This window comes from Onychostoma macrolepis, chromosome 06 (assembly GCF_012432095.1).
Source record: "Onychostoma macrolepis isolate SWU-2019 chromosome 06, ASM1243209v1, whole genome shotgun sequence".
Lineage (NCBI taxonomy): Eukaryota > Metazoa > Chordata > Actinopteri > Cypriniformes > Cyprinidae > Onychostoma > Onychostoma macrolepis.
The window spans coordinates 9,838,474-9,855,927 of record NC_081160.1 but is presented as its reverse complement, the minus strand read 5'-3'; the positions used below and the strand labels follow the sequence as shown (position 1 = coordinate 9,855,927).

The window sequence follows — 17,454 nt, the reverse complement described above, 5'->3', positions numbered from 1 at the left end:
ATATTCTGGCTATCGAAAAAAATAAACTAGAAATATTCACATATGAAAACAATGTTTATTGAAAGATGTTTATATTAACATTTTAAACGCAGCTTTAATATACACAAGAGTTAAATCTCAGAAAAAGAAAGATCTCCTTTCAGTGTACAGATGTCCAATGCCATTTACCAGTCTATATTTAGTGAATTTTAACTGATGCAGTTGAATGTGATGCAGTAGGGCTGGTTTATGTTTGTGATCAGCAAGGTATGGTTGTCTACAGAATAACGCAATAATCCAGTGAGATAGATGAGTTGTGTCCTCTCTCAGGGTTCCTGTGCTGTATTGATCCTTTCCTGTTCAGCGCTTTTTCCAAGTGAATTTCTTCCGCGCTCCCTCCTGCCCTGGTTTCTTCCTCTCCCTGATCCTTGGGTCAGCGGTCAGCAGGCCAGCTGTTTGGGAAATCAGAGAAAACAGATGATGACAGATGAAAAGCATCTGCGACATGTTCTGCCACAGAAAAACCATATAAATGGAAAAAAAATAAAAATAACTTGACACTGTTACATCGGAAACATGTCAGAATATTAGATCTCTGGAATGCAGTACAGTCTAACATGCCTGACAATGTTGTTAATATGACTTAAAACTCACATATTACCAAGAAAAATTGGGAGGGGGAGGCAACATTAATTTGAAAAAGCAATTTGGGTAAATTGGTGTAAACTCAAACAGCTTATTTCTGAATAAATAATTGCAAAAAGTAATTACTAGTTACTAAAATTACAACTAATTTGTAAAACAATAACATACATCCTGCCCATTTGACTGGAACAATATATTTTTATATAATAAATAAAAAGAAAACCAGTAGATAGAATAGAAAAAAAAAAAATAGAGAACGCTAGTGTTATAGGGTTATTTTTTTTTTTTATATAAATAAAAAGAAAAGTTGAAGGAATAGAAAAAGAATACAGAACAGTACTGTTAGAGATTCATTTCTTATAATAAATAAAAAGAAAACAGGCAGATGGAACAGAAAAGAAGAGAGAATGCTAGTATTAAAGGGTCCTTTTTAAAATAAAAAGAAATCAAGTAATAGAATAGAAATAGAGTAAGGAGTCCAAGTATTAGAGTGCAATTTTTAATAAATAAAAAATAAGAAATAAGAAAACAAGTAGGTAAAATAGAAATAGAATTTTTCTTTTTTCAAGATTCTATTATGGATACAAAGTTATATTAATAGTCTTAAAGCAATAATCTTTGCCATTTTTGAGGAATCTAACGCCTAACTGATGAAACTAGTAGTTTTTATGTATTTAAATTTGTTAAAAGAAAACAATGTGCATATTATTTGACACAAAAAACAAATGTTTTCTTTGCATTTTCACAAACTTTGGACGAAATTATTTTCTGCGGTATTCAACATGAACTAAACAAAATGACCCAGATTAACTACTTTATAAAGAAATTGCAAGTAAAGAAACTGCAGATGAGAGTCTATATAAATATGCATAGACATATCAGTATAATGCTTTAGGCTTCTTGTCACACACCTTGCCTCATCTTTTCAACTTCTCCCTCAGACACAAAGCTGAGCAGTGCCTGTGAGATGGCCAATCGCAGAGCTCCAGCCTGAGCAGAGTGACCACTGCCCTCCACACTGCCCTCAACATCAAACCGGCCCAGCATGCCCACAAAGTGCAGAGGAAACATCAGCTGCTCCCTGAGAAACAGAGAGAAAGAGTGAAAGGTATATATATAGGAGAATGTGTGAGGAGAATGAAGAATATGTTTTTCTCCGCAGGACTACTCAGGCTTTCAACATCTGTATGAATGACACTCCTGCAAATCCCCCTGTGAGCACTGTCTCATCATATTTAGACAAAGTGATAATCCCGCCACCGTAAGAACTATTGAGAGGACGTGATGCAAGCGTGTGTGCTTCAGTATGTGTGCGCTCGCTGGCTCGCTCGCGGGGATGGCCCACAGTGCTGACACAGAGCAACACTCCCCTTCTGCTCCAATTAGGCCTGTGTGAAGCGGACGGAGTGATAAGGGCGGGCAGCCGGCCGCACACTGACAGCGCCAAGTCTCCGGCTCACTCATCTGTGTAATTAACTTTTCAACCACATTAGAAAAACCCAACACACTCACCATGCACGCTGGCCCACAAATGCTGGATTTGAACACTTTTGGTGTGGCTCTCATTTATGGCATACTAACTAGAGTAAAAACAAATATCCAAGCTCTTGATATGCTAAAAGGATCTTTCCACAACGATGCGATGCATGAGGCACCCTCATACACACCTGTCTTGTAGTAATGGGAAGTAGTGGAGGTAGTTCCTGCCGTTGATTGTGATGTTCCCAGAGCCACTGTCTCTGAGGGTGATGCTGGCTTTGGCGGTCTTCCTTCTGCCTGTGGGAAGGGGGGCGAAGTTAGAGTGATGTGGGAATTAAGGGAGTGTGTACAGAAGAAAAACAGTTTTAGGCAAGAAGAGGAAGACAAGATGGAAAGCTTATTATTAAATATTATATTATTACTTTCTCTCATGTTGTGAGGAACAGATTAGAAGGTTTGAAAATCTTTTGTCGGCTGTAGCTGTCAAATCTTATTTGTTATTATATTATATTAAAAGTGCAGGGATATTATAGTATTTATTTAGTTCAATTTAGTTTAACCCGAGGTACTGAAATTTAATTAACTACTAAAAATTACAAAAACTACAAAATTAAATTATTAAAATAAAAAAAATACAAACTAAATACAAAAACTAGTAACACTAGCATCTCAATGATACTAATAAAACAATATATTCATACAGAATGATTATAAATGATTTTGGTAATTTGAAAAGCTGAAATAAAATAAAATATAAATATTAATAGATGTAGAAACTAGAAATGAAAACTGAAAAAGCACTAAAATTACTAAAACTAAAATACAAGTATTAAAAACCCTATATGACAAAAGCACATAACTAAAACAAAAAATAAAAGCTCATTGATAATATTAATAAGTACTGTAATATACTAAAAGAAAATTAAACAAAACAACACTGATGATTGAGAAAAATGAGGCTGAAAGACAAGAATAATTTTAAAACTAAAATATTACACTTCATCCCACTTTCAGTTCACAATGGTTTTTGGCACTAAGCCCAAAAGAATATTACATTAATTGAATCATGTTTGTCTAGTCAATAATTAATGAATTTACAACAGCAATATATTTTCACCCTAAACATTCACGTTTTTCTCGTGTCTCAATTTTGGGCACTCATGCAATGCCCTACTGGAACAGAGACATAAAAATGGCTTTTCTATTTTCTCATAAATTCCCTCATTTGGATGGCAATCATTGGAATTTAAAGTGCACAATAAATGCAGTTATTGCAAATAATCAAATCAGGTTCAGAATGATCAGGCCTATAGACTACATACAGTATGAAAAAGTTAAGGTTGGACTACAGAACATATCTGCAGACTTTGGAAAAATGTGCATTGATTACATTCATGATGTTTATTGGTAAACTAGGAGTGTTCGTGCCGATAACATATTTGATAACGTATTTAATCAGCCTATTTATTTCTTTACCATCTGCAACGCTGAAAGCGACTCCCTGTGGGTCGTACTGCAGGGCAGGAATCTCGTGTTTACTGGACTGAACCTCCAGCTGCTTGCGGAACTTCAGTATGAACTCCTCCTCCAGAGAGCAGTAGGGCATAGACAACAACTTCTCCATCAGCTGGATCAACCGTATGTACTACACAAAACAAGAGAACTCGCTTAGTTTGCCCACAGCACCCTCTAGCGTTTCCATCCTGAATTACACTCTACACTGGATTCTTACATCCTTATCTGAAACGCTCTCCACCAGATACTCCTCAATTTCCTCTTTTAACAGCCACCTGCTCCCAGTCAGCAATCTGTAATGAAACAAACACAGTCAAGCCATCAAAATAATCACTTTCAGTGAAAATCAGCACTTTGTTCTTTAGTAGATTGATTCCTAATTTAAAATTCTAATATACCTAGCACTATATATTACAAATACATTTGGCTCTGCGACAAAGTACTTTTGCTATTTTGTAAGTTTTGAAGCGCTCACATTTGTTTGGTATCTGACGTGAAGAGGCCTTTATTTCTCATTTTGTCCTGGTGTCTTTCTATCGCCAGAGTCTTCTCATAGACATCCTAGAATAACAGAAGAGAGAAATGGAAAGTGGTCATTTTCAATACCAAACGCAGAATTAATGCTAAAAAAGAAAGAAAGAATCCTCTGAGCATGGTCTCTGTTGACTAATAAGTCAATGAATACACAGAATGAAGGACGAGGTATTCTTCATAGATATTCAGGAATCCCTCAAAAGAAAAGATGCAGTGAAGCAAAAGCAGGGATTTGAAAATCCCCCCGACACACACGCTCACACACACAGTCTCCATTATGAAGGCAGATCTCATCTCTCTCTCTCCAGTTCTGGCTGAATTTAATTGTGTGTATGTGTGTGTGTGTGGAGGGAAAATTGAATTGGGGAGCACTTGGGCCGTAACCCCCGCACTTTCGTTCTGTTTTCTAACACACACACACTCGCATGTCCTCCTGACAGGAGAATCTGCCATGCGGAGCAGGATGGCATCCTCGGGCACACTTGTCTAAATTGGCATCACGCCCGTGAGCCTGGAGTGCCCGTCAGGCGTGATGGTGCTGGAGCGATGCGGAGCAAGGGTCTAACGGGGGGCCCCGGCGCTGGCATGCAGCTCACGTCGGCACCTTCCTCACGCCTGTGCGAGAATTCATTTCCCCCTCAATTATCCCACAGCTGTTTGTTTAATTCGGTCCTGATAGAGTGCGTATAATCCACCGCTACTCGCCAAAAAAGCAAACATCGGGCAAAAACCAATTTTCAGCACAAAAAAGGAGGAGTAATAGAAAAGAAAGGGGGGAGGGAGAAAAAAAGCGGGGGAATGCACGTTACACGTTCGTGATCACAGCGCCATAACGAATCCAGAGAAATTCAAATGCCTTTAGGAGGGGAGAGAGGCTCCTTGTCGGAGCTTTTAATATGAACTTTCAATGTAGCCTTTTGGTTGGCCAGGGCTCCTTGTATTCAACAAATCATGGGTAAATTGTACAGACTCGCTCCTCCCAAAGCGCGCACGGGATTTTTGTCGAAGGTTAAGTCGAAAATACAGTATAATCAACACAAGTTAAGATCAGAGTTGAAGGGCCTGCAGTTAAAAGTAGGAAATACTCATGAGCCAGTGCTTTTATGACTTTTTTAAAGTAAATAATTGATGGTCCAAGTATAAATGTGTCGGCCCATTCTGTGGCCATTGTGGTAACGCACATGGGCAGCTAATGGGGAAAGAGAAATTTGTAAATCTGTTTGTCAAAGTTAAGTTTAAATAATATATTTTGAGTCAGGTAATACATCTGACAACAACAGTGTCATAAAGTATGCTTCTTTAGCTCAAATTATGCAATGAAATAAAATATTTATTAGGCTAGTCCAGCAATGGTACAGGCACATTCAAAAACAAATAAACAGCAATATCAATGCAAAAGCAACTGGCCAGTTCTAATAAATCTGTTGGTCTTTTTCTGATACTTTTATGCCTTGCAAACAAACTCTTAGAGATGTATTGAATGCTGTTGTAAATTCCGTCAAATTCAATTCACCAATTATCTAGCTGACTGAAAAGTTTTTTTCTTTAAGTTCTGATCTGGGTTTGAGAAAGGGATGAAAATTATAAAACAAACAATCAGTAAAATTATGCACCATAATTTTTTATAAATGTGCATTCAAAATGACCATTCAAAAATGTGTACTCGCTAAGATTTTTTACTGTTTAATGACTTTTGCTAAATGCATTTCTTTTAAATACAAATACTGTAAACAGAAAGACGGTTCAACTGTTCTTCAGTGTCACGTAACCCCTCAGAAATCATTCTAAGATGCAGATTTGGTGCAGATTTAGATTTTTTATTTGATTAATTCTTATTCATTTAAAAGTAACATTTCTTATTCATTTCTCACAGCTGAAAGCGCTTATGTTGTTTAATAAGATTGTTGAAACTGATATATTTTTCAAAATACTTCTATACATAAAATGTTATAAAGAACAGTCTGTTTACGGTCACTTTTGATCAATTTAATGCATCCTTGCTGAATAAAATTATTATTTATTTAAAATAAAATCAACAACTGCAAAAATTTGTTTTCCAGTTACATAATATTGAGCAAACAACACCCCAACCTTTTACTAGACTGCAATGTATCACCCAAATCCATCAAAAAATGAGGCCCGATTCTGGCATATACAGTTGATACAGAACTTTGGTGGGACATGTGCATTTTTAGTTTGAGAGAATGAAAAGGGTCACACAATTAATATTTAAACAATTGATTATTGCTGTACTTAGTTACTTGAGTGTACAAGTGGGTTACTTTGATAGCTATGTAACACTCTGATAGATGAAGTATGACTATAAGGTAAATGTCCATATTCACCGCCTGTGTATCTTAGTGATTTTGCTCGTGTTTGTGTTTTGCTTTGCTTCCTTTTGCCCATGCTAGAAAAATATTCCTCTCTGCAGGAAGGAGAGTTGAACATTATTTTCTGCACACTGCAGGTTTTCTGAACGCGAAGCACCTCCATGCGATTCGAAGCTGGATGAGAGAGCCGGTGCACGCCGGCAGATTTGACATACCTATTTAAATTAGCAGCAGGGGTCCCAGCCACTGCAGGGCAAAGGGGAGGATGAGGGGCTTGGGCGCACCGAGGACAATGGCGCATTAGTCAACTCGCGCACACACACAAACTCCTTACTGCTACTGAGAGACGTCTTAGCCCAAGGTCGAGTCCATAGATGAATGGTAGAGAAGGGGAAAAATAAGCTAAAACAAACAAACTTTGAAAAGGAATTAGCCGTGGTGACAAAGAGGCGGTTAACGCAGGAGGCTCTCTGGGGCTCTTCCCATCGCAGTAAAACCCCTGAGGCCGATGTGCACACACACCTACACACAATAAAACAGCACATGCACACGCATACACACTCACACGCACACCTAATATCACAAAGCCCCGGCGTGCCTACTGAAGTGTGTGATGCTCCCTGTTGTAAATGGGATTTAAGGAGGAGAAAGAGCTCAGTCACACTCATCTTCCTAACTCTCATTCCTCTTCTTTTCACAAATCCAAACCTGCCATTTGCATTTTCCTTAATCATTCCAATCTCATGTTTCTACTGGTTTGTTTTAACATCAACCGTTCTATTTCATTTGATTTAGCATACTAAGGGTAAAATGTCAAACAAAGCCTGTCTCTGAGCAGAGGGGCTGTTCCCCCATCACCCCATCCAGGCCCTGTTAAGATCAGAGACCCGAGTCGCAGCTTCCCTTCCCAGCGCTCTGTCTGCACCCCTCCTCTATCCCAGCTCTCTGTGATGTGCCCCCACCTACCCTCTGTCTGTGCCACTCCCTTCCTTCGATCACCAGACAAAGCAGGATCTCTCCCCAAACCAGTTCAACTAAATTAAAATTATGGCTGATACAGATACATTTAGCGATGCACCAAAATGTTTTTTTTTTTTTTTTATTTAGTCAAAAACTGAAATTGAAAATAAAGTTGAATAATTAATTAATTACATTTAGTTTTAAAAACATTCTGCATATCTATATATAAACAATTAAACTGCACAAAGCAGATTTTATGTCAACGTTTTGATAATATAATTGTTTCTACTCCAATTTAAGTAATAAAACAAATATTAATGACAGATTTATTCAAACAAATTAAATGAAGAGATTAAATAAAAATATAATGAATAGGTAATATAGTGTATAATGTATATTCAGCTAAATGCCGCTCTCTATAATTTTTTTTTTTTTTTTTCTTCAAGACTTTTTTGACATCTTTCCATGGCTGGAACACTAATTACATTATACATGTTTCTAATGTAATGGTTCTGTCAACATACATTCTGATGTTTATTCATTTTTATTTTGTGCTATAACTAGTAGTAAAGAGTAGGCTTGCTTGCAGACAGTGTTGGTGGTGATACCATTGTTAAGCCACAACAACGGTTGAGTCACTTGCCCACCGCGGCACCGCACGCCACCGACGTTTTTATTTTTTATAGTAATACAAGTTATTTCAGTTAGAGAAGACACTACAATTAAAAACTAAATATGGCTGCTCAATGCAGCGTGCTGAACGTCTGTCGGATCTCAGATCAGATTTCATTTATCACGTTAGGAGAGTGAGTCGAGCTGACTGACAAGAAGAATGAGGTGAGACTTTTGCCATTTATCTAAGGTGATTTTAGAAGTTTTTTTAAACATTCGTTTCTTATTTAATTGGTTTCACAATGTTTTCAGATTTTTACTTTATTTAAACTTTGTGCAATTTATTTTATTTGACATCAAGGTGTATGCCATGTCTTCAAGCTTTCTTGTTTTGCTAATAAACATTCTACGTTTCTTATTTATTTGGTTCCACAGTGTTTGCTGATTTTTAGTTTTGTATAACTATTTAAATTTTGTGCAAGTTATTTGCTTTTTTATATTAGGCATAGCCTATAGCATGGTGTATTTTTATTCGTTTTGTTAAAAGTTCTATGATTTATATATAGGCTAAGTGAGTTTGACGTTGTATTTTTTGTTGTTGCTTGAATTACCGCTAGTTCGAAAGTGAAAGTAAAATGCGCACAGTGCTTTTAAGCTATTTAAAAGCAAAAGAAAGCGAGGGAAAGAGGGAAAAATTCAAACAAACTACACCGCGTGTCCACCAAAGCGTTTTTGCCAGCTGAAAATGCTAGGCACTCTGCTGAAAATGCTCCGCTGTGATTGCAGCGTTTTTTTCCGTTTAGACGCTGCGGTTGCTATGATACGGAATATCCGCTGAAGTAATCGTGAATAAAAAGTGGAAAAAAGATCTGCACACTGTTATTGCCTTTATTTAATTTAAAAAAAAAGACGCATCGTGAATGAAATGTTTCTCCAAACATTATATTCCATAATATTATGGTAGTCCGGCAATTCGATCTAGTAAAGAAATAAATACCCTGAGACAAGCAATTATTATTATATTAACTTCTCCATTGTTGTTCAGTCGTAGTACAGTCGGTAGTCCCGCCCCTCCTCCACTCTAATTGGTTGGCTAACTAGAAAGTGACAGTGACGAGCGCAGTGTTTTATCCAAAGTTGAAGAGATTCTCTCGGCGCCGAGACAAAGCACACGAACGCTCAGCGCGAAAAAGACGCTCAGCACTCGGCGCGCTCCTGGTGTTTTAAAAAACACGGCGCTCCCATTTAGAACAATTGAAAAAATACGCCAGCCTCGGGGAAAAAAACACTTTGGTGGACATGCGGCATTAAAAACTAACAATTGCTTTACGCCGAATTGCCGCTAATTTGAAAGTGAAGGTAAAATGCGCACCCCGCTTCATCATTGGCCGCCATAACTTTGGAATATCAGTTAAACTATTTACAGTATAAACTATTTTAAAACAATGATTAGTGGCCAATAAATGATTGATATTAAAATTCTACACTATTTTTGCCTAAATAAATTAGAAAAAACACAAAGCTAAAATCAGTCATCTTAAAGAAAATTAAGCTATCACAATATTATGCACATGATGAAAAACATAAATTTTCAGATTTGCTAGGCTACATTTAACAGTGTTTCTAATTAAATTATCAGTGTTTTTAAAGTGTGACTAGAACGATTACATTAAATGTAGAAAATTGGGGAAACGAGCATGGATCTAAATTAAGTATTAAATATCAAGCAATACTAACAAATAAATAGATTATCCCACAATCTATATGGTACCTATGTACTGTATATAAACACCTATTATTTAAATATCATCTAGAACACTCTAGTTTTGCCTGTTATATGTAAGCATTTAACATGAGCATGAACTTACATGCAAGAGGGAATAGTAGGACTGTTTCCCTGTGTAGAACAGAAAGTGAAAAGGGCGTCCTTCTGCATTCCACTGGATAGCTAAAAGAGAACAGGGCACAAGTAGTTCATTACCATATATCAGTAAGCTTATATTTGGTGTCAAAAAGCAAAGAGAGAGTTAAAAGGCACATACCTGTCTGTTTTGGGAATATTTCCTCCGGGTGCTAAAACAAAATGAAAGGAACATAATGAACATATTGACAGTTTATCAAAAAATAAATATAAAAATTTGGATGAAATCTCACCTTCATAAGAGGTCTTGCTCGTTTCTCAAAAAGTCCAGAGGGGAAGAGATATGCAATACTCCTCTAAACAAACAAACAAAGAAACAAACAAGTGAATCAGAACGCACATTCTTTTTAATTTCTCCATGAAATGGCAAACAGTTTTGTCACTTACTAAAAATTACACTAACAAATTTTAATTATGCATTTTTATGATGATTATGAAGTGTCATTTTTATTAACATTTTATCAGGAAATAATCTTAGTGAGATTGATGGGCTTGAAGGCTTACATTACCTTTAAAAACATTTTATAAACTTTTTTTAATGAGCATTCATGCAGTCAGGGCTCGACCTTACAACTCAAGTAGGCTATGGTAGGCAAACAAAAAGTCAGCTTATTCCAGTTCTTAAATTACATGCAACAGTGTGTCAATAAAATATATTATTTTTATTGAGCACCTCACAGGTCTTTCTATAAACCCCAGGTGTGTGTTTTACTACAGTGGGAAACACTGATCTCTTCTACTTCAAATACTCTCATAAAGAACCAAATTATTCCAGTGACAGCATTCAGCAGGGCACAAAAACTTTCATTTGCATAACATGAGACATTCAGAATGGCAACCTTTGGGTCTTTGACCCTGTTTTCAGGATAAAGAGACAGAAAACATAAAAGAAAAAAGTGAGGTGATGGCAGATGCACTCTAAGAGAACAGACATCCATGTATTCGGCCATCAAAACCAGAGGGTGAAGAAAACAGAGTGAAATAAAGCAACACAAAGAGAAGAACAGACAGAACGGTGCAGGATGCAGTGACAGATGAAGGCAGCACCTGTTCAAACCTTGAAAAGCAAGATGGCCCAACTCCCTCAGGGAGGTTTAGCCTCGTCATAGTGTTCTAGAAACCTCTGCTGCCTAAACTTTACACAAGCCCAATCTGGGAAAACAAACTTGCTACTCGCACTCCCTTAAAAAGTTTTTTTTTTTTTTTTTTGAGACATCTGACCACGCTGTGCCATCAAAAATAAAGCACTGAAAATCTAAAAATTTCTGACCTTCACAGGTGATAAGGACATGCATGTTTTAACCCATACAAACCTTGCCATCACATTACTTTTGAAGCACCTTTTTTTTTTTTTTTTAGTTAGTCAAGGTTTCTTGCACCAAGTCATAATTTAATTTTACATGACCATTTATACACTCTCGCTGACCCTTACATAGTGTATAATAAAAGGACTAGTTAACACACACACACAAAAAAAAATTATAAAATAATTTTTTTTTTTGTCCTGATCTATTATTTTTATTAAAAAAGTAGTTCAATTCGTTAAAAAAAAAAAAAAAAAAAAAAAACAACATTCAAAAGTTTGGGGCAAGGAATTTTTTTAATTTATTATTTTTATTCAGCAAGGACAAATTAACTTGATCAAATTTTACAATAACATGTATAATGCTACAAAAGATTTATATTTCAAGTAAATGAAAGTTCTTTTGAACTTTCTATTTAACAAACAATCCTGGGAAAAAAGTATCAGTTTCCACAAAAGCAGCACGACTGTTTTCAACACCGATAATACCGGTAATAATAATAAGAAGAAATGCTTCTGAAGCACCAAATCAGCATATTGATTTCTGGTTGACTGGAGCATATGGCGGCTGCATATTTACATTTTAAAACACATTAAAATAGAAAACTTATTTTAAATTGTAATAAATTCACAACATTTCTGTTTTTACTGTATTGGATTAAATAAATGCAGCCTTTGTGAGCATTAGAGACTTTACAATAAAAAAATTAAAATAAAGTTAAATAAATTAAGAATACAAATAAAATAAATAACTTACAGACCCCCAAAAATCAAACATGGATACACCATTTCAGAATAAAACTTTTACATTTCTGAATTAAAACACATTTTAAACAAAAGGTTTTCAAATATTAATAATAATAGTAAAGCAGTTTATATATAATATATATTTATAAATTTAATTTTTTCAAATTGTATGAATTTTTTAAACCACATGAGAGAGAAAAAAAAAAAGATTTCTAAAAATTTGGCACATTTTAACCATATTATTTAAAGATTTTCCTTTTCTTTATAGTGGACTCCTTTTTTGTTATTGACCCATATGTTAAAAGAATAGTTAGTTCACTTTGATATCAGTATTATTTTCTTTATATTTGTGGAACACAAAATGAGATATTTTGCACAGTATGCCCAAGCTGATATTATCAATAGAAATAAAATGTCACACTGCCAAGCTCCAATAATATGCAACATAAACGCAAATCATATAACTTGCACTATTTTCCAAAACATCTGAAACCTGTGCTTCAAGAGACTCTGCTTTAAAAGTTTGCTCAACTTAGAATTGTCAAAAACTCAGCAAATTTCTTCCCAATTTCAGTTGCATGGGCTCTGTGAACGTCAGAGCCCACCTGACGGGTGCAAACGCAATGTGTGTGCGAGTAGACGAAAGACAGCGGGAGAAGGCAGGTGAGGCTTGCAGTCTTTATTAATTACTTCCTCCTGGCAGCGCTTGCTGTGCAGCTGTTTCACACCTTCAGCGCATTCACAGGAACGTCATGTCGGCTGAAGCGCTTGGCAGACACGCCGGTGCCAGCTCAGGCACAGACACCCCATCCTGTACTTGATCTGTGCCCTGCAGTCGCAGCCATTTTCCACCCCTTACCCACCGATCAGCTGGCAGAGGGATGGTACGTGTCAGCTTCTTTTAGCCACACTTACTCTGAGGACTCAATTCATTAATGGTGACAGAGATTGGGGAATAATGCTAAGAATCGAGAAATTGGACCAAATTAGTGGGATAAATCAATTACGGCCATTCCTGTCTGGCACAGAATAAAATACTGGACATAAATACTGTTTGTAAATATATGCCAATTTTTAAGCGGGTCCCAGAAGTTCCGCTGTGACACCAGCTGATGACTTTACTTTTAGCTCAGAGGAATCACAATGATATTGATTGTATCAGTCTTTGTATTTCTAGTATTCTTATCTTCATTCCTTCTTTTGAGGCTTGTAAGGAAACCAAACGAGAGGCACCAAGCAGCCTAGAAGGGGCCTCAGATCGACTTAGTTAAAATAAGACAGAACAATTAAATTATCTAAACCAACTAAATACAATAAAGCTATTTATTTTATTCTTTTAAATTTACATCCCTTCAACATGAATAAGTTGAAGAAGCTCTCAGAGTCTAAGAAAAAGTGCGATTTCTATACCTGGAAAGGTCATGTATATTAGGAAAATCTTAAAACTTCAGGGGAATTTTATAAGGAATAAACATTATATATAGAAATTCTTATCCTATCCTTGTCCAGTAAATCCCAAATGACTAATAGTCGTGTAAATTCATTGGTTAAAAAGAGTGGGAAAAAGAATAACTTTTGGAATACTGAAATGTAATTATTTTATTTAAAATTATACTTTTTTCATTCACAAAAACTATGAGTTCCTGCAGATTATAATTAGTTTTGAAAAACAAAAATAGGACTAGCTGGCTTTTGAATATTGTTGTAGACAATGGGAGGGCTTGGAGTGAAAAAGGCTGAGAAACACTATTCTAGAATATCAACTTCTACATGTTACTATAGAAGATCAATATAATATCATAATATAATAAAATCTTAAGGCACAATAGTATTTAGAAATTACCCATACTGTAATTTTCTTATTAGTGTTGTCAAAAGTCGACACTTAAATTTTAAATACATAACATTACCAGCCTTTCTGCAGTACCATTGGCACTGAGTACTGAGTCAGTCCTCTCAGATTTCTTAGAGATTTATTCATAAAGGTCTTTAGTGACAACTGACAAGACAGCTCATCATTGTCTAAGCTGCTGTAAAATTACATAATTCTATCACCCGTCATAAATGTCAAATATATACACTGCTGCTTGAAAGTTTGTGAACCCCTTGCAAAATCTGTGAAAATGTGAGTAATTTTAACAAAATAAGAGCGATCACACAAAATGCATGTTGAGCACTGTTCTTCAGAAAAATCCTCCATGTCCTGCAGATTCTTCAGTTTTCCAGCATCTTTTGCATATTTGAACCCTTTCCAGCAGTGACTGCATGATTTTGAGATTTGTCTTTTCACACCGAGGTCAATTGAGGGACTCAAACACAACTATTAAAAAAAGGTTCAAACATTCACTGATGCTCCAGAAGGAAATACGATGCATTAAGAGCCGGGGGGTGAAAACTTTTGAACAGGATAAAGATGTCCAAATTTTTCTTATTATGTAGAAATATAATTTTTTTCCATTTAGTACTGCCCTTCGGATGCAACAGAAGATACTTGCATGTTTTCCGGAAGACAAATGGTACAATTTACCTTGATCTTCAAATTCAAAAAGATGTCACCCCCCAGCTCTTAATGCATCGTATTTCCATCTGGAGCATCAGTGAATGTTTGAACCTTTTTTAATAGATGTGTTTGAGCCCCTCAATTGTCCTCAGTGTGAAAAGATGGATCTCAAAAGCATACAGTCACTGCTGGAAAGGGTTCAAATATGCAAAAGATGCTGGAAAACTGAAGAATCTGCAGTACATAGAGGATTTTTCTGAAGAACAGCAGGCAGTTTAACTGTTCAGAACAAACAAGGGACTCACGAACAACCATCACAAAACAAAAAACAGGCGTGGATCATCCAGGTAACCACACACAGTATCAAGAACCAAGGGTTCCCAAACTTTTGAATGGAGTTATTTTAATAATTTCAGCAATTTTTTTTTTTTTGTCTTGTGGACTAAATGTAAACATCTTTTATGTAAAATATCTTACACATGCATTTTGTATGATCGCTCTTATTTTGTTAAAATTACTCACATTTTCACAGATTCTGCAAGGGGTTCACAAACTTTCAAGCAGCATTGTAATACCAACAAAGGAATAAAACCCTCTAAAGCCTATATCTTGCAAAATATATTTTTGACTATGAACAAATGACATCAGTTTAACTGCTGAAGTAGCTGTAATTTGTCCATTCTCATGTTTATGAAGACACAAATTTGTATAATGACATGAGTATGACATAGGTATTACAACGTGATTTATGAGGTCACTTTCAGTGTCGCCATAATTCAAAAGGCTTATAAATCAAACTGAATGAATTTTTTTTTTTTTTTTTGGAAAATATAAAAATGCAGAAAGTTTCCTGTAAGGGTTAGGTTTAAGTGTAGGGTTGGTGTAGGGCAATATAAAATACAGTTTTTACAGTATAAAAAACATTACGCCTATGGAGATTCCCCGTAAACCATAAAAACCAACATGTGTGTATAATAATAAGCCAGATTCAAATGTATAATAAGATTCAGATGTAGGCTACTGCTGTTGTTACATGTTTTATTTGTAAAATAAAATATGGCCATAAATATGCACATAAAATAATAGAATAAGACTGAACAAAGCACAGAACAGAATAGATCAGAATAGAATAGCATAGAAATGTAACTCACATCAATATCCTCTTGTGTGAATGTCTCTGGGTCTTCCCCCATCATGTTGGCCAAATGTCGCTTGCCAATTTCAAACTCCTCCACCTGTTTGTCTATAAACTCCTGTGTGAATTTCTGAGGGCCTGCTGCTGCCAGGTTCTTCTTCCATAAAGAGGATGACACACAAATTTGTCTGACTGGCAGCTGGAAGAAACAAGAACGGCAAATAAGAACCAAATTCAGTCAATCACTACAAAGAACAAGGTTATGAGTAGCCTTGGTGATCAAGCTCATGAAATAATAAAACATCAATAATAAGTAGGAAGAAATTATCTAAATAAAAAAGCTTTTATTTATTATAAATAATATTATTCTAAATAAAAATAAGTAAGTCTAAATGATTATAATATTGTTTTAATTTCTAAATGTATTGTCTAATTAGCTGGCTTGGGCAGAGGACATCATGTCAAGCCATTTTGTCTTGCATAAAATACAAAATATAAACCGTTCAAATAGTACAGGTTATTAACGCAACATGTATGCAATGAAACGGAAAGCCAGCACTCCATCCTGTCAATCTACACGTTCTATACAGACTCCAAAAGCACTGTACTGTTACAAGGACATGATACTGTCAGCAGCATCAGAACCAATCACGACTGCCTAGTCGCTAAAACAACTCTGTGCAAAAATAAGAACGCATTTCACCTGCGGAGCCGTCTTTGATCGGGACACACCGAAATTCTTCCCGCAGCTCCCATACTTCCATAAAATCGACCTCACGCCTCTGCAACCGGAGGCAGCCATGTTTGCTCGACGGCTCGCGCTTGTACAGGAAGTGAAGACTACATCACATCCTGGAAGCAGGCAAGCTCGTTCATCACTCACAAAAATACCTTCGGCGGGTACGCAAAATTCCACATTCAGATCCAAATATTCAAATCCCAGACCTCTCTTTTTTTCCCTAAAACAATTTGAGTTATAAACAAAAAAGCTGTGAAAACATTATCTGTTTGCAATTTTTCCCCCCTGTCTTTAATGACTTCTCAAAACTATTTTTAGTTTGAAATTAATTTAATACTTCCTTTTATTATTATTATTATTTGCATTTTTATAATTGTTTATCATTTATTATTATCTGTCATTGTCTGTATATTGTTTTGAGCATTATTTAAAAGAAAAAGAAAGAAAGAAAGAAAGAAAACATCATAGTAGTACCTTAAAATATTAAAATACAAAATTAAAATGAAAAAAATATTTCTCCAGGTGCACAGTAATCTATTCTCAGAGACCTAAAATAAAATAATTATTAATAATAATAATAATAATAATAATACAGTTGAAGTTTTAAAATTTTAGATTATATTTCTTTTGAATATTTAACATTTAAAAGAGTGTACTAAAACAAATCTCTAGTAAGATTTATTTATTGCTACTTTAGATGCATTTTTATGTATTTAGCAAACACTTTTATCCAAAATGACTTGCACTGCATTCAGTTATTCATTTTACATGTTACAGTTCACACACACTCCCCAGTGAATAGAACCCATGCCCTTGGTGTTTCTAGCAGTAATTATTTGTTTGTTTATATTTTTTTTTTAAATTAAATAAATTTTAATACAGTAAACACATTTAGTTGTATAATATAAATTAAATTAAAAAAAAGAGAAAAAAGAAAGAAAAAGTAAACAGGGAGACTAATTAGGCCTAGTTGAATACATAGGCCCAAAATTTGCTTGCTGTATATGGTGGTCTTTCCATTAAGTAGAATCTTATAAAGATATCTAGAATTCGTG

General features: G+C 35.4%; 1 protein-coding gene across 1 annotated transcript; it reads right to left on the bottom strand.

Annotated features, from left to right (window-relative positions):
• Positions 1–41: 41 nt before the first annotated feature.
• mrps9 (mitochondrial ribosomal protein S9) lies at positions 42–16,523 on the bottom strand. Its single transcript, XM_058778793.1, has 11 exons — positions 16,364–16,523; positions 15,677–15,859; positions 10,209–10,271; positions 10,097–10,127; positions 9,923–10,002; positions 4,094–4,179; positions 3,836–3,911; positions 3,580–3,748; positions 2,292–2,400; positions 1,536–1,705; positions 42–431 (listed from the first exon to the last, which is right to left on the bottom strand). The coding sequence occupies exons 1-11, from the start codon at positions 16,460–16,462 to the stop codon at positions 340–342; spliced, it is 1,158 nt and encodes a 385-aa protein (XP_058634776.1). The 5' UTR covers positions 16,463–16,523; the 3' UTR covers positions 42–339.
• Positions 16,524–17,454: the final 931 nt, after the last annotated feature.